Consider the following 24,281-nt stretch of genomic DNA (forward strand, 5'->3'; position numbering starts at 1 on the left):
GTTCATTTTATCATGCTTTAATAAATTTTTGTTTTGTTTCCTTTCCTTTCTTTTTCTCTTTTTTTAAATTTGCTTTTCTTTCAAAAGAATTTCTAAATGGAGAGAGCATTAGAGGAAGAATTTAAATGAGAACATAGGGTACAGAAAGCGCCATTCTGGAAATGCTCCCAAGAAGAGATTTGTAGAAGTGGAAAATCTCAGTGCTGGAAGCCTCTCCTCGGTCTTCCATCAAGGCGTCCTTCCTTACATTCACTTAGCCTTTATTTAACTCCTCTAATAACAACACACAGGCTTCAGCATGAATACACAAGTAAGGAGGTGAATCTGTCAAGCCCCGATGCAAGCTTGCTCTATGTAAAAAAAAAAAAAAAACTCCCCGTACCACTAAGCTTTCTGACGTGGTTCATCGTCAATGGCAGCAAGCTTCCCTCTCATAAGGTACCATGCCAATTTCTGACTCTCTTTCCAGATGTGTTAAGGCACTGTTCTGTTTATTAATTTTGTTCTCATTAAGAGCAAAGAAAACACAAAACTAATAGGCTCAAGAATTAACATTAGCAAAGTGCAATTATGGTGTGCCTCCTGAAAATGTAATAGGAATATCATGTTGTCAGAAAGAAAAAAATAGAAAATTGCCCCTCAAAATCAGTGCCACTGATGATATAATAAATATACAACTAGAAAAATTTTCTTCTCAGAGCAAAACAGCATAGTATTCATACATGTACTTACCGTGGGAAGTCACACTTTTGAGTTTGTTTTTAGATTAACTGTACTTTGATAACCCATATTAGAAGTTTCTATGATATAAAATATACCAGCAATACTGGAATATTCCTTTGTGACATCTAAATGCAAACTATAAACTAATATGATGTAGAGAGAATATAAAGCAGTTTGGGGTGGGTTTATTTAGAAATAAGATGCTATTCTGAGTCTCTTTCAAAAAATTAATATTGAACACCAACTACATTACTGCACATATAGAAAATAAGCATGCATTATTAAGTTGCTTTTGAGGAAAGGATGGTTTATTTAACAAATGGCTCTGGCATACTATTAGAAAAAATAAACCAAGATTTGATACTGAAAATAAAATGTGACAAGAAAAATCCAAAGGGAGTGGATTTGACTTGCAGATTGGTGGCATGAGGAACACGAGGCTGGAGTGACAACTATTTTAAGAAACAGTCACTTAGAGGCTACATACAGCACGTGAAGAATGAATGAATAAATATATATACATATATATTCATTCATTCATTCAAAGAACCTGCTATCTTGGTAACCAGTATGATCTGCATCCACAAGCCGTTGTCCACACCCTCTGCCATGGGCCAGGCTTGACTGTAGGCAACCTTGGCTTTGAGGACTCAGCTCAGTTACAATGTAGAGAGGGGAAGGGAATGAGAGAAGCCTTCCAAACACCCTTCTCATCCTAACTCCAGTTCATGGGCATGGGAGCTAACATGTTGGCTATTTCAGTCAAGTGGCACGGAGTTCCTTTAGTTCTGGGGTCCTAGATATCACTGTTCACGTAGTGGAGACTAACAATACAGGAAACTGAGCAAACTCAAGGCTGTCACCCCCCCCCCCCCCCGAAAGCCCTGCTCTAAGTTTCGGTGTCACTCTTTGCCTAGCTCTACAGCAGTGACCTGTGCAGAAAGAAAATCTCCTTAATTATAGTTCCTAATGTCCCCTGGAGAGCTAGTTCTCGGCATGCAGGAGGGTGGAGGCTGAGCATGTGCTCTACAGTGCGCTTGCACTGTGTGCAGGGGAGGCTGAGCCTCTGCTCTATACAGCGGAGGCTGAGCTTATGCACGATACAATGGCAGTGTAGTGAGGAACATTCAGCAGGACACTGATAGCACCCTGACAGCAGCAATCTAAACTACAGGCCAGTGACTTTCTTTTTTCTTTTTTTAAATTTTTTATTGAGAAAAAGAAAAAAAAAGTTTCCCCCTCCTCCCAGCCTCCCATTTCCCTCCCCTCCTCCCACCCTTCTCCCCCTCCCCCCACTCCTCTCCCCCTCCCTCTCCAGTCCAAAGAGCAGTCAGGGTTCCCTGCCCTGTGGAAAGTCCAAGGTCCTCCCCCCTCCGTCCATGTCTAGGAAGGTGAACATCCAAACTGGCTAGGCTCCCACAAAGCCAGAACATGAAGTAGGGTCAAAACCACGTGCCATTGTCCTTGGCTTCTCATCAGCCCTCATTGTTCCCCATGTTCAGAGAGTCCGGTTTTATCCCATGCTTTTTCAGTCACAGTCCAGCTGGCCTTGGTGAGCTCCCAATAGATCAGCCCCACTGTCTCAGTGGGTGGGTGCAGCCCTCGTGGTCCTGACTTCCTTGCTCATGTTCTCCCTCCTTCTGCTTCTCATTGGGAACTTGGGAGCTCAGTCCGGTGCTTTCTTTTAAAGATGACCGAGAAGAGGCCTTTTGGCATCTGAGCCACCACAAGGTGGACCCCAGAATCATCAAGCAAAAGAGTCCTAATTTACTTAGAGTGCGAACCCCAGCACTGTTGAAAACAATAGAGTAATTGGGCAGCAATTAATGGACCCTAAGAACTGTGTATAATATCAAAGAGAACTGTAAAATCTTGAGCACAGTCCTATCAACGCACTGCTTGCCAAGGAAAGAGAATGACTGATAGCGTTACAATGTGTGTGAATGGCAGATGAAACGACACTGGGACTATTGACAACCTCATACAAACTAACTGTTATACCTCTCCATACAAATATAATCAAACTCCTAAAAAGTCTTTTTAAATAAGGATAAAATAAAGTTGAAAGCAAAAGGAACATTTTCCTTTTGTGAGGATAGAAGGTTTTAGGTAATCACTATGTCTACCACAGTTGTTTATTATTACTTAACCGAGCATCAGATACAAGGACAAAGAAAGTGCTAGGGTGACCATGCTAAAGGCCACAGCTATGCACTTGCTAAGAAGCAAAGGCGAGCTGGGTGGTGGCAGCGCATACCTTTAATTTCAGCACTCAAGAGGCAGAGACAGGTGGATCTCTGTGAGTTCAAGGCCAGCCTGGTCTACAGAGTGAGTTCCAGGACATGCTCCAAAGCAGAAGAATAAAAAGAAGAAGCGAACGCCCAGCCTGCACACAGCGAAGAAACTCATGGTACTAAAATATCCAAGGACATCTCCACAAAATAATAATAAAGGGGCTGGAGAGGTTGTTGGGTGGCTAAGGGCACTTGCTGCTCCTGGAGAGTGCCAGAGTTCCATCCCCCAAACCCATACAGGGTAGATTAGGACTTCCCATAACACCTATTCTAGGGAGCCTGGGCCTCTCTGCTGTCTTCTGTCAATATCTGCACACAGGTGTCAGACTTTCACACAGACACATAAACAAAACTAAACTAAAATGAAATTAATAAGAAAACATCAATGACCACAGTCCTGGGTATGGGGTCAGGCATCAATATATAGGTGGGCTACATGGCGTAATGTTAAATACTTACTTCTAAAAATAAAGATGGAGACAGAAAGATAAGGAAGTGGGGGGATGAGGGTTGAGGACCTGGGTTCTATTTCCAGCACCCACATGGTGGCTCACAACCATCTGAAACTTCATTTCCAGGGTCACGGATTCCTCTTCTAGCTTCTGCACACACCAGGTATACAAGTGGTGCACATACATGTAGGTGAAACATGATACATATAAAAAGATTTTAAATAGCTAAAACAAGACATAAGTCAGTCATAGTAATGGTATCCCATGAAGAATATGAAGCAGCGATATTGAGGTAGTGGCTATAATGAACAAGCAGATAAAAATCCTAGACTGGAAAGTAAGATAAGCAAAATGAAATCTTCTAGAGGAGTTGGATACTAAATCAGAACAGGCAAATGGAAGAAACAGTAACAATGACGGCGGATCAACGGGTACTATACATCTGCTATAGTTTGATCATTTCCCAAACAAAAATAAAACAATAAATCCTAAGGCTGAAAGTTAATTGTTGCAGTGATACTAAGAAGTGGTGTCTTTTTTAAATTTAAAAAAAAAATTATGTGTATGGGTCCTTTGAGAGCACGCATATCTGTGCACCTATATGTGCAGTGCCCCATGGAGGCCAGAAGAGGGCACTGCCTGGAACTGGAGTAATGGACAGGCGTGAGTTACCATGTGGGTGCTGGGAATAGAACCGTGAGCCTCTGGAAGAACAGCCAACTCTAACACCTGAGAAGTGGTATTCTGAAAAGGTGACTAGTCATGAGGATCCACCCTTAAGAATGGATTAGTGCCTTTATCTTATTGAATGCTCTTGTGAATTCTCTCCTATCAAATAAATTAAGTGGTTTTCAAAAAAAAGTACACAAATCAGAAAGAAATAGATAAAAGCCATAATTCTTAGTAAGTGATGTGCTATTTATTTATCCGGAAAGCTTAGTCATGTAAAATAAAAAGCAGGGAAGAATTACCAGTGGCACAGTAAAATGTGTAAAAGAGGACTTTTTTATATACTTCAAATATAACTCACATACTGTGGAAGAGGAGACCCCTTTACAATAGCAATTATTAAAACAACACCGTCAATGTACCTAATAAGAAACCCAGAGACTGTTATTTCATTCCCCGTGCTTTTTCAGATGAATGAGTTCTATTCCAAGTACTCTTTCTGTTTTCTTTCATCACAGCTCTAACTCGTTCTGGCTAGTTCAGATCACCAGCCAACTATTTTGAGAGGTGACTGCTAGTTCTTGGCCCTTGCCTTGTTCAATCCACAGTTGGCATATGAACGAGGGCATGCCCTCCTGGAGCCACATCACTTCTCTTGGCTTCAGCGATGCCTCTTTGGTTTTCCTCTACCTCACTTTACCTGGCTGCTGCTGCTCAGTCATCTTTGAAAAGCCATTTACCTTTATGCAGTCATTAAGATGTAGAAGGCTCAGGTTTTAGTCACCTCATCTTCTTACTTTATAGCCCATGCCATTTATATCCAAATGTTTCTGTTTAGTTCTGGGGACTGAACTCAAAACTTCACACAGGCGAGGCAAATGTTCTACCACTGAATTACAGCCCCAGGCTTGATCTATGGTATTAACTGACGCACATATATAAGTGGCACCATTTATCTTAAATTCTACCTATAACAGCAGTTCAACATCCAAACCACTACAGCTAACATGTGAAGCATGATTAATATAAATTCAGAGACGGAAATTGGGGTTCAACCTGAAGGTCAGAAGAGCAAAACAGTCAGCTACTGGCTCTTACCTTGACCTCAATCCAAAATTAGTGATCCTGCCTCCAGGAATCTTAGAGAGAGACTGTGTGTGAGAGCTGTCTCCTCCCATTTTATAATCCTCTCTAGTTCTGGGATTAAGGGTGTACATCACTACTGCCTGGTTTCTATGGCAAGCTGGTGTGGCTACTGAGATTAAAGATGTGTGTCATTGTTGCCTGACCTATAAGGCTGGCCACAATGGCTCTTTTTCTTTTCTGTTCCTCAGACAAGCTTTGTTTATTAAAATACAAGTGAAATGCCACTGCAAACGTGTTTTTACCACATGTACATAGACTTCTAAAATGTAAGTAATATATATGTTGAAATTTAAAAATCTTCTGTCTTCATCCATTTGTGTTGCTGCAACAAACTACCAGAGACAAGGTAATAGATAACGAACATAAATGTATTCATTTATGGAATCTAGACGTGGCGCTCCGGGCACCAGTGAACACTGAGTCTGATGAAGGCGGATCTCTTCTAGGAAGACACTGTGTTGCTTGGTTGTCCCTGGTAGAGTAAGTCCAAGGGTGGAGAAGATTTGTGGCTTCAGTTACAAGGACAATAATGCCACTGACAAGGGCAGGATCTTCGGGATTTAATCACTTCCTTGAAAGCTCTTACTCTTAATACTGTCATCACGGGTTCAGGTTTAAATGCACGGATTTGGATGGACACATACACTCCAAATACAGCACACATTCTTCTCTCAGCTTTACCTAGCTCAGAAAGCAGCATCATTCATTCACTGTGACAAATGAAGCATGAAGGTGAGTGCTGGGTAACTAACATTCACAGGAGGAGGAGATAGCTCTGGATGAAAAATTCATGAGTTCTTCTGCAAAATGCTGAAGGATTCCTGCCCCCCCCCCGCAGTACGTTTGCAGAGTTTTATTTATGAGAAAGCCAGTGTTCTTAGATTTGAAATAATCTTTCTTTGCTTCTTATTGTATGTTATTGAGATTTCCAGATAAAATGATATGTAGAGTCCGGTTCGGACTCTCTGAACATGGCGAACAATGAGGGCTGACGAGAAGCCAAGGACAATGGCACGTGGTTTTGATCCTACTTCATGTTCTGGCTTTGTGGGAACCTAGCCAGTTTGGATGCTCACCTTCCTAGACATGGACGGAGGGGGGAGGACCTTGGACTTTCCACAGGGCAGAGAACCCTGACTGCTCTTTGGACTGGAGAGGGAGGGGGAGAGGAGTGGGGGGAGGGGAAGAAGGGTGGGAGGAGGGGGAGGGAAATGGGAGGCTGGGAGGAGGGGGAAATTTTTTTTCCCTTTTCTCAATAAAAAAAAAAAAGAACAGGTAATCAGAATGGCTGTAAAGTGAAACAAATTCTAGAATTTGACTGGAAAAGTAAAAATTCATTGATTTCAGTGAAGAATAAATGAGTTTTGAAGCCTTGGTATTAATTGAGAGAACCAAAATAAAAATGATATGTAGAATTTACAGAGAAAGACTGGGCAAAAATTGTCTGAAATAGATAGTTAGCAGTGACCTTTGTTCTTGCAGAATTTTGAACGATGCCTGTTCCCACCATTCAGACTGGAAAAGCATGTGTCCTTGTGGTTAAGTATAATTTACTGTGGATTAAGTGCTATTATGTTTGCTTTTGGGATCTTAAGCTTCCAAAATATCAAAGCTGCTTCTAGATAAATATTCTCACTTTTGTTCTCTCTCAATCTCTCTCTTATTCTTTCCCTCCTTACTCTAATTTATATTTCAAAGGAACTCAGTGTATATTTTCTGCTAGGCTGTGAAGTCATGGCCAGCTCATAAAACAGAATATCCTCATGTCTAGCACATTGTTCAGCCCACTATGGTAGAACTGATTTGTAAAATAAATGAATTTTCCGGATGATATTCAGTGTGTGAATGGGTGCCATTGAGAACGTTTTCAGTAGATGCTGAATCGGACATTGCTATGGAAGTGGCTTTTGTCCAGAAATCTGCTGGACCTCACAAGAGTCATTCTGGTCAGTTCAGGAAAAGATACATGTTTACCAAGTCCATGCTTGACCTAGGAGGAGCCTGGCACTTGTGAACAGTAGGGACTATTTCTTTAACAAGAGACATCTTAATCATATACTTAGTGACACATCAATGCGCAAGGGTTTCCTTCAACTCACAAAATAGTCTCTTTAGACCACAAGGCAACTGCAGAATAAAAACTTCCCTGGAACATTTTCTGCAGTGGGCTCCTATTATAGATACTACATCCCGAGGAACATTTCAGAAAGCAGAAGTTGTATTTAAGTGTTTAATGCTGGCCCCCATCACTCAAAGCTAATTTTATACAAACAGACAATCCACTGACAGTTTTCTGTTGGAGATACAAGCTTTCATTAGAGCAAATTACCTTAGGTTACCCCGTAACTGCCTTCAGATATTAGAAATATGAAAATAATTAAATATGTGCACTGAGGTAGAGATCCAAACACGATTCCTCATTATCCCTTGCTTATTTTTGAGTCTTTATTTTTTCATGTCATCTCCAATGTGTTGAATTAGGGCATTTTTATATAATTATTTATTTTTTAAGTAGGACTGAATAATCACTAGAGATTTAAAGGTGATTTCATGATTTAATTAAGTTTTTTCTTCTGTCATTCTTAATTTAGGAGTTTCTACATGATATCTATTCACAAGAGTCCATGGTTGCCTTGATATGAAAATGTTCCTTACCATTCAAACAACAGGTGCCCTTCCATCTGAATTAACTCTCACCATCTCACCCCCATACTGTTTCTTTCCACATCTGTAGCAAAGCTAGTGGAAATCTGTTCTTTCTACAAGACTCTCATTTTCCCTGGCTGAATAAAGCTGAGAGTTTTGCTATAAATATTTTATTAAGTGAGTTAGAAAGCAAAGGGTAACTATACAAATATCACTTGGCAGAATAATGTATCCATAATAAAATATAGTAGTGGTGGTGGATTAGACACAGTTGAAGATACCCTTGCATGCTGTGCAATTACCACACCATCTCTGTATGTATGATGCAGAACAGGTTTTGTCATATGCAATGGTGTTTTCCAGGCTGAATATGTTTGCGTTCCCCTGTTAACCTCCCTGTGCACGGGAACAAAAGGAGCTCCATTTTTTTTGACTTGTCCATTATTTATAACTCAGTCTAATCTGTACATCATCTGACATAAGCTGAAGCTAGATACTGCTTAATAAAATTGGATGCTAACCTCAAGTGAGCTAAGAAGTGAATAATGTAGATAAAAATCAGCTGTTTCCATAAGTCATTTCCATATTATTAAATAAGCTATGTATACCTACATGCTTCCCTTACAGCCTGAATTGCAAGAATGGGAATAGCAAGTCTCCGATTGCAAGGATATCATTGGCTACATATGATTTAGTATCCCCAGTAAGTGACTTAGGCAAGAAGGAATAATGGATTTTCTAAGTACCTTAAGATATGCTTTCAGAAGCAGGGGAAAAGCCAATGTGTCCATTCCATTAAAATAATTACATCTCAAGTTACTTTTACCTAAAGGTTTAAGACACTAGTACTTTTCATATCTTTAATACATTTGAATTTTATAATCTTTTAGGTAAATTGACATTTCCTTATACATGCTATTTGTAGAATAAAATAACAGTATAATTTTTAAATCAATATATACAGTACGTGGAGCGATCTCTAATAGGAGCCTGGCTTATTGAAAATGTATGAGCTATTTCCGTGGAAGGAAAAGAACGAGAAGCCCTTTCCCATTTGCATTTATAAAGGCTTCTTTAAATATATACGCTGATGCCAACATAGCCATCAGAAATCAATAAATCACATTCTCGGCTGCAGTAAATACTTGACATACACATTCATTTTCCTGGTCCAAAAGTCTCTGTAAAAGGACTGCGTAAATGTTCCATTTTAGTTTAATGACATTCTCCACAGTTAAAATTATGTGCATTACCGTTAGTGAGCGCAGACAGGATTTTAAAGTGCCTATACTATACATATCTTTCAGAAGCTAACCATTTAGCAGACCATAGACACTCTGATACAGACCCAGAACAAACAACAACAGCAGAGCAGAATGAAATGCTGCAATTACCATTTGGTCAAAAATAAAAGCTATCATTTATTGGGGATGGTCTAATAAAGATTTGTAGACAGCCCTTGGTGCCCTGATGCCATCAAATGGAGATGGTGAAGATCATCACTTAAAAATGAGTCAGGTGACAGGAATGACAACAACCTATTCATCAGTAAGCTTCAATTTGAAAGTGTAATAAAAGGCTAAATAGGACTCCACTTTAGGTGACATTTATTCCACCAGCTGTCATATATTTTTAAAAGGTCACAAAATTGTTCTATGTAGACACATTGATAAAGTGCACATTCTTAAAGGAAGATTTGCCATGCATCATCAGGGAGTCTCTATAAAGTCTCCCACACATCTGCAGAGAAAGGGATGGAGGGAGGGAAGGAGGGAGGGAGGAAGGGAGGGAGGGAGGGAGGAAGGGAGGGAAGGAGACAGAGAGACAGAGAGAGAGAGAGAGAGAGAGAGAGAGAGAGAGAGAGAGAGAGAGAGAGAGAGAGAGAGAGAGAGAGATGCACAGTTGGTCAAAGAGCCAAGCACTGAGATTATGGAGATTTTGTTTTCATGTGGGAACTGGATGAAGGGTGGGTGACTTCTACTTCTTCATTTTCCCTGGTAATACCACCCTGACCCTCTGGGTTTTTCTCCCTTGATGTCAGAATCAAAGTTAATGTGACTGAAAAGAAGAACTGTGATTTATCTAGTTGATCATGTTCAAACTGTGCTGTTCTGCACGTTGACACTTCACAGTTAACATATTTTGCTTCCTCGAAACCTACAGTTTCTCCTTCCCACACTTTCATTTGGTGCAGTTCCACCTTTCAACCTTACTAGCCTGAGCCCCATAGTCAGTCAGGAATCTCACAAACTGCCCCTCCCCACCACAAAATCATTGAGATGTAGAAAACTGTATTAGTCTGGAGAAAGCCAAGTCCTGGCACATCTGTTACCACGGTAACTGCAAAGAAATTATTTAGCATTGTTGGGGTGAAAACAGGTAAGGGGAAGAGCTTTGTCAACCACCATTTGGCCTCAGTTGTCAATTCCTCTGGGACACTAAATCCTTATGCTGGCCCACCATGCTGCCTTACCACACATCTCCACGCTCTGAGAAGACAGAATCACTGTGCACTGCACTTCTACATTAATTATGTCAGCACTGTTTTCCTGATCCTCTTTGATCTCAGGAATCAGCACATGCATGCGTTATGCATGTTCATGCAAGAACATGCATGTGCACACACATGCAAACACACACACACTCTCACACATACAAACATACTTTCCTTATCAGCCTTCTCTTTAGCGGCCCTTGTGTTACAAGCTATAATCTCAGCTATTACTGGGAGGCTGAAGCAAAAGGATCACAAATTCAAAACCAGTCTGAACTCCCAAATCCAGACTGTCTAAAGATAAATAAATAAAGGAAGCCTGGAGAGAGGATATATGGAATTATAGAACAGAACTTTTCTAATACCTGTTGAGATCTCGGTTTACTCAAACATATAGGATTTATTTTCCTTTCTTTTATAATCCAGCCTCCTTGAATTCTAAAACTTTGGTCAATAAATAGAAATATCACTTCTATTTTTAATTTCCCTCATCAGTAATCTCATTATCTAGGCCAAAACACGTTGAAGCCTACTTTCTCAATTATATAAGAAGTCATATCTGATATCCTAAAACTCTTCTTCGCTCAATCCAATTAGTAAATGTTCAAAATTTTATTTCTAAAATTGCCGAGGTTATAATCACAATGTGACTATTGTTTAATTAAAGATTTTTATTTGCATTTATGCATTTGTATATCTGTGCCTGTCTTGTGTGTGCAGCTGCTTGCAGAGGAGAAGAAAGAAGGCACTGGATGCCCTGGAACTGGAATTGCTACCCAGTGTGAGTGTTGGATTCTGAACTCAAGTCCTCTGGTGGTACAGCAAATACTCAGTACCACTGAGTCATCTCTCCATCCCCACAATGTGATTTTTATTTGGGACTGGTCCCTCCGTGTTGTTGAGGGCACCAAGAAGATTTTTCTAGTCTAGTATCAGTTCACCTACAGAAGCAGAAGGAATGATGGAGAACATACTCACCACGAAGGCTGATCTGTGCACCAAGGACAGTAAGAGGTGTTGGAGAATCATATACCAGTTCTTCCAGCCTCCAGAACCATGAGAAAAGATTTTCTTTTGATTCTTTGAGACTTTTGGTCTCTTATAGTATGTTACAGCTGATCAACTAATCTATTTCTCTACCTTATGAATCTAGTTATTTTTAAATCCTGTAATATCTTTGGCCAAAGTTGTTCATTTCATTCCTTCACTTAGTTAATCATTAATCTACTCATTCACACATCTAGTTGTTCTTATATTAATTCACCTATTTCTTTCATTCATTATTCTACCCACGTATTCAGCAATCTATTCTTCCTTTAGTTCATTTACCCATCCAGCCATCCTTATTTACTGACCCTCTTTTTAAGTGCCACACACATTAAACATATAAAGACACTATTTTGGAATCTTTATGCAAATGAAGCCATATAATGCACATTTGGAAGAAAATAAACAGAAACATATGACAGAACTAAAGAGGCCACCTTAAAGGGCAAATCAATAAAAAAGTGATGTACATGCAAAATTTTATCTTCTAACCATAATATAACCATTGAAATCATGATGTCACAGCATGTGGTTGCTTATATCAGGTCTGCTCAATGTTAATGGCTGTGGATAAAGCGAGGGCTTATAGGGCTAAACCTCTACCTGCTAAATTCTTGGCTACTGATGGATTCCTGGGAAGGGGAGTCAGAATCCATAGATGTTCAACCACTGAGAATAGTTCCATACTTATAGTCACTCAGATGGTCCTCGGGAAACTTAATGGGTTGAGTCACCAAACAAGGCAAAATTCATGAACATGGGGAAAGAACCTGTAGGGAAGTCAGGGATAACAAGATCTGAAAGAGATAAGAAAAGTGTAGGGTGATAAGAGGGACCAGATTGTATTATGTAGAAGTGGAATTGTTAAAAAAAAAAACAAATTTAGTTGAAAAACAAAGTCCTTTGTAATGCAGTAATGTTGGGTTCTGACTGGTGAGAGTGAGCTCGCCTGATCAAAGATGACAGCAAAGGCATAAGAGAGAGCACAGGCTTACTGCCTGAGCAACAAAAGGAAGATGGCCTAACAAAACAGTGGGTAGGGACTTCAGTCCTCTATTCCCTTGCTTCTCTTCCAATGCTCTAAATTTAAACCTATTCATGCCATGCCTCATGAAAAAATCCTGGTTTAATTTAAGCTGTTTAGGGACCCCTATATCTTTCTGAAGACATTCTTCCAACTTAACTTCATAGCTCAAGGTCCTCACCTGATCTCCCCACCTTCCCAGGTACAGCTAGACCTTATTACCTTCTCTGCTTTTTTTACTGGGGACATGGAAGACCCTGAGGGGAAATACCATTAACTTGGGGTTGGATTATCTGGTCTTCAGAGTCTGACTCCCATAATTGTACTTGGAAGAAGTTAAATTGTTCTGGTTCTTGCCTTTGACCCTTGAGTTTCAAGTATAGGAGCTGGGGATAAATGACACTATGTAAAGCTTTATTGTAAGGGCTAATGATTGCATATATGGAAAGCTGAACATTGTAAGTGCTCAGTACTATTGCTGACAAATATTTTTGCCTCTGTTTGGGACTTTCTCCATGATTCTTTGCTTGATACATACATATCTCTTTCTAGGCCCCTCTACCCACTGACAATAATTAGTTCCTTTAGGTTCCCATTGCAGGATGCATACAACACCAATGTAGCCTAAGTTCATGATAACAGACTTTTCCATCTCTCAGGACAAGAAATATGACTTTTAAACATTAAGTCATCAGTGCTTAGCAGAGCCTCATACATAAATAAATATCAAATTAACATTGGTTGAATAATTATTTGAATTATATATAACCTATTCCTACTCCAAAAGCTAGGATTGGCTTACGGCCAAATAATTCAACTTCACACCAAAAAAATAAATAAATTAAAAAGCCTGTCAAGTACCTGAAAGTACAGCTCAGTGCAGCATATCTGCCTGACATGTGTGAGGCCCTGGGCTCAGTAGCCAGCAACCCATACACCTAAGAGGTCTATCCATCAAGAGTACCAGCAAGCACAGATAGTTCATTTTGTTCAAGGTTGAACTATAGATGAGAGAATACTGAATCCAAGGTTTGCAGAGTCACAGACAAGAGGCAGAAAACTCACAGAAGACGGTACAGTAAGCCAGGACTAATAGAATGCCATGGTGGCTTGATATGGTTAGAGGAGATGCTTCCAGAACTCTGCACAGAGAAGGGTCTGTGGTGAGGACCTACCTTCAGGAATGGACAAAGAATACCACCTGTACTGGTCATATAGGGAAGGTATAGGGATTAGATTCATTCTATAATAGAAGCCATTTCCTCACTATCAGAGAAGAGAGACAGCTTGAAAGAGTAACACTAAAATGAACCAGTTTAAATTAGATCAGTCTGAATTCATGCTTTGCAAGATAGAAAGCTACATCTGGAGAGAGATGTAGATGTGGATTTTGTACTGGTCACATACCAGATTCATACTTCTCTACATGATGCTCCTGAAGTCAATGCAGAAGTAAAGAGATGGTCCCACACGTGTGCAGGAACATACGTATTTTGTGTCTAGTTGTAGTTCCCAGATCTTTCCCAGATCTGGGAGAAGCAATGCCCCATCTGTAGAGCACACCAGTGATGAAATCTGGATTTCTGGACTCCAGCTTGCACTAATGGAAAGCCTGGTCTCCTGGTGGTAGGGTTCATCCTGGTCAGGTACCAAGAATGTACAAAATGAAACTGGACCACCTTGACCTTGGTATGCTTCATAGTAAGGAAGAGATCAGATAATAACAGGGACAGGTCTAAGAGCCCAGAATCCCTTTTAATGATCTTCTACTTCCCGGACATGGGATAATTTAAGCATAATAACCTATTAAAAACAGAAAGCCACAAAGTTGTACAAGTACGAATTAGTAAGTGGGATGTTTGAAGAGCAACAGGATATTTACATGGCTAAAATTAACTTCCTCAAAAATACTATTTAATTTCAAAGAGGGAAGCAGTAAGTTTTTCATTAGGGAAACTGGGCAGCAGTATGCAAGAACCCAGATTCATTTATTGCCTGTTTCCAAAGTCTGTAATCTAAATCTGATCACAAGGAAATACTATACCAGCCCAGATTGGCTTACAGTCTTCAAAGGTATCATGAGAAGACTAATGTCAACTGCAGACAGAGGAGAGCAACAGCTACACTCAATATAGTTCTGGGTCTGTACGTGATCTTGTAGATCAAAGAGATCTCACCGGGAGTCCTGGCTAAATTTGAGTAGAATTCAAATCACAAAGAAATCATTGCTTTTAATCCTCTGATCTCCACTGCTTACACTAGGTCTATGGTAGGGAAGAACTCATTTCTGTATTTTTATCATACATATATGCCACTGGACTTTTGGTCCAGCTCCCACTGGTCTCATCTCTTCTCTTCCTCACCTCTCCCTACTCATCTTCCTCTGCCTAAACAGTCCTTTCTGCTTTGCTGTCATATAGACTCCACTAACTGCAATATCCTAACACATTGGGTGGGAGGAAGAGTAAATCACCAGCCCAGAAACACTCTGAAACGTACCCTCTAAGCATTTATGGATATTTTAGAGACTAGAGAAGAAGGAATGGAAGGAGAAAGAGGAGAAGGAAGAAAGGAAGAGAATGAAGAAAAGAGGAAGATGCAGAGGGTTATAAAGGATAAGACAGAGAAGAGGGCAAGGAAGAAAGGGAGGAAGGGAATGTAACAACCCTGGGAGGACTGCAGTCTTTGTTCTAAGGTTTACTTTTGAGGAAAATCAGAGAAAATGAGGGTGAAGGCATGGAGCTGAAATAAAAACCAAGGATCCCCCTTCTTGGTCCTGAGAGGGGATATAAAGTCATGAAAATTCCAGGGGTATGAGAACGAACAAGACTGGGCTCATTCGGGGTGGTATGGCTATAAATTGCATATAAGAAGTGGGAGGAACCTCCTCAACCCAGAATCCAATAGAAGCCTCTCCCCAGTTCAAATAAGAACTCTAGCACAATTAAAGCCTGTTGCAAAGGCTTGCCACACAGAGTTAAGATTTCCATCATATATAAATATTATTTTAAACTGTCAGTGACCCTCCAGCCTTAAGTCTTAAAGTTGTATGATCTTGGGTAGGGCCCCATTCCTCCACAGAGGTGGCCTAAGAGTCTCAAACTTAATTTTGTTTACAGTAAAGATATACCACTTTCCAGGATCCATTTTTATGCTATCAAATATCCAGAAATTCACCACAATTCTATATATTCCTATGCATGACAAGTAAAAACAATGGGCAGAAAATCTCCTTCGAGTCCTGCTTTATTCTGATCACAGTTTTTCCTCCTCATCCTCCTGCTGCAGCCTATATTCTGGTATCTTTGATACAATCCCCAACTCTTTTTCATAAACCAGCTAGTTCTGACATCTTTGCAGAATTCAATTCACAAATCCTAATTTGCTCAGAGTCACGGTCTGTAAAAGTCTAGGGTGAATTCTTTAGGTTTCTGGGTGTAACAGTGGAGAGCCTCCTTTACCTGTACTTCAAAATGCTAATAGTCTCTAGTTCCCACCTCTTACCCTCCTTCCCTCCATGTAACTATAACCTCTACATTGAAGAGGTTCTCCATGCCCCATGCCTTCCCTTACTCTTTCTATGAACACCCTTCAATGTGCAGTTTCCCCTGTAGAGACTAAGATACCTCCCATTGTCATTGCATGTCAGAGTTTACATAAATAATTCTGTCAACTTAACCCAATTCAACACTTAGAGTCTCAAGCTGAAGACAGAACCCCTTTCATATAGAGGAAGTGTCTCAATCCAAAGTATTACAAAAGCAAACTCAATCTACCCTCTCTTCTGAGGGTATGGTTAGTTATGTAGCAAGCATCTATTCATCCCTACTGTGTACCCTCTAATGCAACTTAGAAACAGAACTTCAATGTGTCTCTGACCCTTAAACAAGTGTACAACTTCATGGCAGTAGCGGTAAAAACATTGTTCAAAGAGCAAGCTCTCATTAGCTCAATCCTTTCTGTGTCTTTCATTCCCTTGACTGCATTCATGATTGGATAAGAGATCAGGTGACCTCAGCAGCAACCATGAATGTGAATCTTGGTGTTTTGTTCTAAATACTAGGATATATGTATTCTCCCCATTAAAGTGTGACAAGAGGTAAACACTCATTTTTTTATTCAGATAGTGATCCTATCACAATGGGACACATATTTAAAACATCAACTATTTTACAAAATTTACTTAGCCAAATAGTGCAATGGCTCCTTCACAATAACTGAACCCCAAGATCAATAACCAAAAGCATGCCACAATGCACTAACGCCTGTTATCTTACATACCAGAACCAATAAATCCCCTTAAAGCTTAAGTCAGTTTAGATGGATTTTCTGTTACTTGCAGTATATGATATGAAGAGTAAATTCAAATGTCAACTAGATGTAACAACGTAATAAAACAATTAGAAGTGATTAAATTATGATTGGAGACAAACAGGTCTATGAACAGGGTGGGGGAAACGCAAAAGGGCACGGGGATGAAGAGGTGACTTCATGGCAGCTGGCAGTGGCAAGATAAGACTTAGCTTTTTGTATTTAAGGATGCAATCAGGTAATGAACTTCAAGGTTAGGGATCCTACAGGGTTGTTTTAGATTGGTAATGAGCTGTAAATTTGGAATATTCAGGGAAGCAAAACATGAGAGTTAGGAATTTCAAGCTTTGGGTAGGAGTCTTTATCTAATAAAACTCCAAGGGATTTTATATAATTATAGATCTTTCATGGGCCCAAATAAACTGACACAATCAGATTGCATTCCTCTGCCTTCCCCGCTTATTCTAGTCCAGGTTGTAGTAATTTGGAAACTTTAAAGCTAAACTCAGAGAGCAGTACCATATTGAAAAACCTTTGATGGCTACCACCGGTTTCACACAAAATTCCAAAAATCTATTTAGCTTGCAACCAGGACTTAACGTTTGCAGGGTAAGGTGTCCTTCTTCATGGTCTCCTAGATTCCTCTCTGGACAATGTCAGTCACAATGAAGGACAGAATCTACTGGAAAGTTGGGTGGGCAGTTTGCAAATGCCACATTCTCCTTCTGGAGGATGCTTGTTACTTTAAAAGCGCTTTCCAGTGCTTTAGGCTTAATCTCACCGCTTGTCCCTACTACAGAGTGCATTTGGGTTAACTGTTTCCATTTTCAGTGACTTTAGAGGACTTTATGCTTCTGTTTTGACACTTATGTGCCCCAGTCATCTTGCTAAATTTGGTGTAGACCTATACATCCATTAATCTTTTTCCTTAATTATAAAGAAAGGGCATTGCATTACAATGTGAGGTTTTCTGTTGTTACGCCGACCCACACAAATAAATCACATATAGTTTCGTCATTCATCAAGTAAGCAACACTCAATGCATGCTCTGTAAATATTTCTGAATAAATAATCTCCCAAAGGGCTAAATGTTATTCACAAATGGGTATTGTGCCAAATTCATCTATATTTCTTTCTTACAGTAGCTCGGAAATAAATGGAGTAAGAGAAACTGCTGTAGCTTGAATAAAATATCAGGCTCACACCACGGTCTCTTGGGTTAGTACATCCTTGGTTAAATCTAAGACAATTTGTTATTTATTTCACCAGTACTTACTGTGGATGTGGTGTATGCTACACCTTACTGTAAACAAGATAAATCACATCCATGACCAAGTGGAAAAAATAACTGTATATGCTAATAAATAAATTTCCAAAGTTTTTCTTGACTCCTGAATTCCATTCTCAAACAAACAAATAAAATGACTATCCATGGTTCCTCCCTAAAACTTCCTTCAAAGGTTATGAATCAAAACTGAAATTATCTATTTTTGAGGAGGTAGAGGAAGAGGTCAAGAAAAAGGAGGAGGGAGAAGAGGAGGAGGGGGAGGAGGAGGAAGAGCACAAGAACAAGAATAACAACGATGATAGTTTCTTCATTTTTAATTTCAGTGCCAATCCCCCTCAAACTCTCCATTCTTCCACTTTGGGAACTAAAATAGTGTACTGATTATTTCTGCTCTCATGTTTCCCATGTTTGGCATTCCTTCGCAGTACTGAGAAATTACTTTCTTAAAAAGTAGTGCTCTTAGAACGACATGAGATAGAAGGGAGACTCTTTGCAAACAGAAAGCTGGCCAGCAAGAGGTGGGTCAAGGATCTGACAGATGACAAGAGCATGTATATGATAAATGCTATTACACACGCATATGGAAATTAAATAAGGGAAATCATCATTTTGTACAATCAGAATACACTAATAATGAGGGGAGAAATGTTACCTAACAAAGACAATTACATGGGAAAGTCTTCAAAAGCAGTAGTATGATCAGATTACCCTCTACTCAAAAGACTTCAAGGTATCTGATGACAGATACTAAAGGAATTTTCCAGACTCTATTTCTAATGTCTTTACATAGTCATTTCTACTGTTCTTCTTATAAGACTGCCAGAATTAGTTAACTCTTGATTTTGTAATTCTGGATTTTTCTTCTCCCTAATTTCCTACCCATTTTATTCCAATTCTGTCTGTATTTGCAGGCTAAAGAAAGACTATTAAGTTTGCATCTGCGCTTAGAAAAGCTCTGTGAGCTTCTTTTAGTCTAAGCTTGTCCATTTATCCTCATGCTTTGGTAATTCATCAAAAGAACATGTACCCAAGTAGAGTGCATTTAATCATTCATGACGCGAGCACTGATTAAGCATTTACTGTCTACCACCTTAAAGCGTCTAAAATATATCAGAGTCACAATAAAAAATTATGAATTCTTTGGTTCGACAATGGCAACCCCCAATAAAATGTATCTGAAGTCAAATTAATCTTTCTGAAAAGATGAATGTATTAAAGAAATATGTAGGAATTTGAACAAACTATTAGTCATCAAAATGAAATTTATATAAAAAGAGGGAGTCAAGTTAGTACAAAACTAAGCCATATAGAAACTATCGAAGTTACTCAGAAAGGAATGGAAGTATGAAACCAAAGGTGCATAATTCAGCTCAGAGATGGATGTATCTATTCAACATATAAATTCATAATTATCCATATATTATTAAGTGTATGAACTTAAAATATATTGTTAGAATTTATTGAAATAAGAATTACAGAACAATGAATTTATTATGCTATAAGATCACAGAAAAATGTCTTCAAGATAGCACTTAATAATTTTTGTGACATTTAATAAGAACTATGTGAAGATTTTTTTCCCTTCTCTTCCCTAACAGAACAGCTTAGAAGTTGATTGATGCTTCTTTTTACATGTCTATATTTGTATTTCTTTACTTTAGAAGCTTTCTAAAATTATATTTAGGACATCTCTAGTTATAGCAAAAAGATAAAAGGTGATTATTTATAGGCACCATATTCTTGATGATAAGCTCTCAGAAGAAAATGCAAATATAAATTTTAAATGCCACTTGGAAGGAGTCAGAATAAAAACATTAACATAATTTCTCAGAAACCGGTTTTTTATTACTAAATTTCATTATTCTCTCTCAGCAAAGGAGCAGGTACTTCAAATATTTATTTGATAGTGGAATGCTTCATTTTTTTTCTTTTCCTTTCCCAATGTGGGTAGGCCAAGGCTTTATTCTACTATAGTGTACTGTCATTAAAATTTTAAGTAGGCTTATTAGTAAGAATTTTAAAAATAATAGTTCTGTTTTGGAAGACTAAAGACCTAAACCAACAGCATCAGTAACTAAACAGAACAAATAAATTATATACTTCATTTCGTAAAGCCATCCAATCAGACCCAGTCACCTTGACAACAGACAACCATTGCACTGTATGATGGGGACGGGAATGAAATGTGTAGAACTCCACTTACCTGCCTGTCCACTTCTGGGAGCAGAAGCAGGAGATACTGCTGGAAATGCTGGGGAAAGGAAGCAAAGGTGTGCTTGTTTATTAATGCCCTCAGGTTAGTATTGACAAGGATAGATCCAGGGGTCTCTATGTCAATGTCCTCAGCTTTGGTCCATTTCAAGTGTCCTGTGATGGGTAAAGCAAGAGGTATGACTTTATTACAGAGTGAAGGAACACATGTACATCAACACATGTCTATACATACTCACTGAACATGAATATATCCAGGAATATGTTTATTTCCATTGTTTCTAAAATGATTTCCAGAGACCAAATCAGAAAACAGAACCCTTATTATTACGGTTGATATCGACCCAGTCATATTTCAATCAATATTTAACTAATTAAAATTAGGTCCAATTAAAAAACCTTGTAATTATGAATGTCTTATTTTTTATATGTTTTGTTTTTCTGAAGCAAGGAAGGTTTTTCAATGCAATTCATTCATGCCTGGAGCTCATTACAAATTCAAGCTGGCCTTGAACTTGTGGCATTCCTCATATCTAAGGCTCTTAAGTATGTGGGTACAACTGATTATAAATTGCAAATCGACAGAATTTTCAATACATTTACATGAACAAACAAAAATTTATGTATCTTCTCTAGAACTTCACTCCAACGATAGCAAGACCTCATTCATTTAAATTTATTTATTTATTTTGCAGTACTAGGCATTGAACACAGGAGCCTTGAATATGCTCAGCAAATGCTCTCCCACCGAGCTATAGCCCTGATTATTACTCCTAATTTTAATAAACAGGTGACAGCAATAGCTGTTGTGTGTTCCCACCATGTTTCAAGCAGTAAGGGCAGATAATTTTTACAAGATTTCGATTCAAAGTGTTTTTGAGAATAACTGAAGAAGCAGTGTTGATTAAAAATTCCAGCTGTTCCTAGTGGTGGTGGCACACACCTTTTAATCCCAGCACTCAGGAGGAGGGAGAGGCAGGGAGATCTTTGTGAGTTCAAGGCCAGCAGCCTGGTTTACAGAGTGAGTTCCAGAACTGGTTCTGTAGCTACTGAAAAACCCTGTCTTGGCAAAACAAAACAAAACAAAACAAAATAAACAAAAAATTTCAGATTCAAGATCTGTAGGGCAAATATACTTTTTCAAAAAAATCCACAATTCAAGGCTCTCTGGTGTCCTGTGGCATCTGTGTGTAGACTGCATAACTGGAAATCACAACAACCGAAACAACAATCAATTATAAGGTACTGTCAGCTGGTCTGTACAACAGGAGGACAATTGTTGGGTACTTGAGCTACCTGTGATTATAGAGTATGCATTGAATCGAGGTCAGTACACTCTGTTTTAGGACACATACATTGCTGGTAGTTTTTGGACTGTTTAGGTTTGTTTTCACAACATGCTTCATAGTGAAAGAGCTGTAGCAGAAATTCAGGGCAGTGTGAACCTCTACTACTTATTCACTGGTCCTTTATAGAAAATAAACGCACAATGTGTTGATCTTTGTTTTACATGATTAAACACAAAAGAAAGACTAAAGATAAAAATACAAGGCATATTGGTCAGCTGTGAGCCTCCGTGTTAATCACTACTGTAAAAAGAGCTTCTCTGAACAGGGCTGAGAACAGAAGTAATCTATGGGTATAAAGAGAAGCATTCAGGAGGCAGTATAATATTATGTTCATTTATCAGAAGAATGGTAGTACGCTCTCCCCTGGAGCCTATGACTACCCAGCCACAGGGGACTGGACCAACTAACTAGCCAGCTGTGAATTCTGTCTTGTGGAGTAGACTGAGAAGTTATTAGCAATTAATGGCACTTGGAGAGAAAGTTGTTTGGTTTGGTTTTGCTCTGTTTTATTCATAGTTGTAACCACTGATAGGCTTCCCATGTGTTCATGAATGGTCCTACATCTGTGTGCATATTGGCAACAAAAGAGCACATGAATTTGGGAAGGAAAAGTGATGGTAGTGGTACACGGGGCAAGCTGGAGGAAGGGATTTGAATGGATTTGCTCCAACTATGATACACATATTGAAATTTCCAAATAATAAATTAAAAACAAAGAACTACAGGGACTGCTATACGTAGTCAGAATGCCTATCTGCAGTTGTTTCAGAATGAGAAAGGCAGAGGATGGCAGAAAGTGATGCCTGAAATCTTTGAGTAAGATATTTTTAATATAAGGGCTCTCAGTTAAAGCAGAACACCAAATCTCATGAAGACTGTGGACTCATTCCCATTTCCACCCAGTTGAAATCTGTCCACACATCAAAAATAAAAATTCTTTGCAGCCATTTTATACAAGAAATAATCATCAGAATCAGTGATGAGATGAACAGAAACTTTCTAGCAGATAAGATAGAATGGAAACAAAGATCAACTTAGAACTTTATCAGTAGCTATGCATTTCAGAACGGCAGCATCCAAGAACATTTAAATATCCCAAACAGAAATTCTGTTCCTAAGAAAATCTTGCTGACAGATGTTATTGACCAATAATTTCTACCAAAGAACAGAATACACAGCTGTAGCAGGAATGGTGAATTAAAAGTCAAATAATCACAATGCTTCTATATAAATACTAACTTTAAGAAATAACACTAATGACTAACAGAAGTTAAATCAGAGTGGAAATAAAATTACGTATAGAGAAATAAGGTACATGTGTAATGAGAATATCCATAAAACATGGGCACTGAGAATAAGTTTTATTAAAAATCTAAAAGAAGCCTCAGAAGAACAGAAAAAGAACAAAATTCCAAATTAATTAACATAAGGAAAACATCAGTCAACGAGTAGGCACTGAAAAAGAGGAAAGAAAAACTAAAATTAAGTCCAAGAAAATCACAACAAACACAACCAAATTTTCCTATTAGATTTAAAATGTAAAAACTTCCATATATCTATTGCTTTCAAGAGATAGTTAAAAATTCACCTAGATAAACTGAAAAATACTAATAATGAATTTAAAACACCAAAAAAGAAACAACACAATATTGATTTTGTCAAGATAACATAAATGTAAATAACATTGCTGAGAATGAAACTGTACATCCATGACATGTGTAAGGAATAATGACCCGAGTCTCGGAATAAACAGGACAGCATAAAGGGGAGAGAAATAAGAAAACAAACTGTCATTACAGATGTGGTAGAAGTCTCAACAGACATGGAAAAACACTAACAAATCAAATTAAAAAAGCGACTTTAGAAACAGAAAGCTTTTATAAATCAACACTTCGCATGCAATAAACTGAAGACAGTGACCTGCACTAAGCTACTAGGTGCAGGCATCGCGCTATTCGTCACTCAAGGAATAGCAAGGAAACAGACCACAGCTGCCTAGTGAGTCTCAATAAGTACTGACGCATTAACCTAAAACCACATCGCTAGGTCCAAAGGAAAAGATTGGCTTTAAGCTTCACAATCCAAGGCCAGTTACCCTTCAAGCCTCCCCACATCTAGTACATGGTTGGACATTCCAAAGAGTCTATAGAAGACAGAGGAAAAACCATGCCAGTATTTATAAAATTCTATGCTAATTGATTTTAAAATTAAATTCCTAATTTTAGAGTGGGAAGGGAAAAGTTTCAAAATGAAAGAGTTAAAAGCTCAAGTCATGAATTTAATAAAATAATCACTGAATAAAAACACAAAAAGGAGTTAACCACATAAAAATAAGAGTGGAGGCCCATGTGTAGAAAGAAATAATAATGGCTATCAATATGAAGAGGTTGTATTTTTTAAAATGAAGCTAATGAAGTTAGAAATTCCTGAGAAGAAACTGCGTAAACATAAATAGTAATGAAAAACAGGGACACAGTTCTAGACACAGGACCGATTTAATAGGCAGACATAATTAAAAGTAGATTTTTTTAATGACCAATACAGTATTGTGGATTTTGACAATATTGCTGAATAAAGATAAACTGATTTTATTGTATGCACATACTGATATATGTGGGGGTAGGCAT

At 38.6% G+C, this 24,281-nt stretch overlaps 1 protein-coding gene across 1 annotated transcript in view; it reads right to left on the reverse strand.

The window, feature by feature from the left end:
- The window catches only part of Asxl3 (ASXL transcriptional regulator 3), a 114,795-nt gene that overhangs the window by 49,272 nt on the left and 41,242 nt on the right, over positions 1 to 24,281 (reverse strand). The window contains exon 6 of the mRNA XM_075969231.1: positions 20,298 to 20,461. Within this exon, the coding sequence (XP_075825346.1) occupies positions 20,298 to 20,461 (164 nt within the window). The remainder of the gene's footprint in view (positions 1 to 20,297; positions 20,462 to 24,281) is intronic.

The sequence above is a fragment of the Microtus pennsylvanicus genome, chromosome 4 (genome assembly GCF_037038515.1).
Source record: "Microtus pennsylvanicus isolate mMicPen1 chromosome 4, mMicPen1.hap1, whole genome shotgun sequence".
In the NCBI taxonomy this organism is placed as follows: domain Eukaryota; kingdom Metazoa; phylum Chordata; class Mammalia; order Rodentia; family Cricetidae; genus Microtus; species Microtus pennsylvanicus.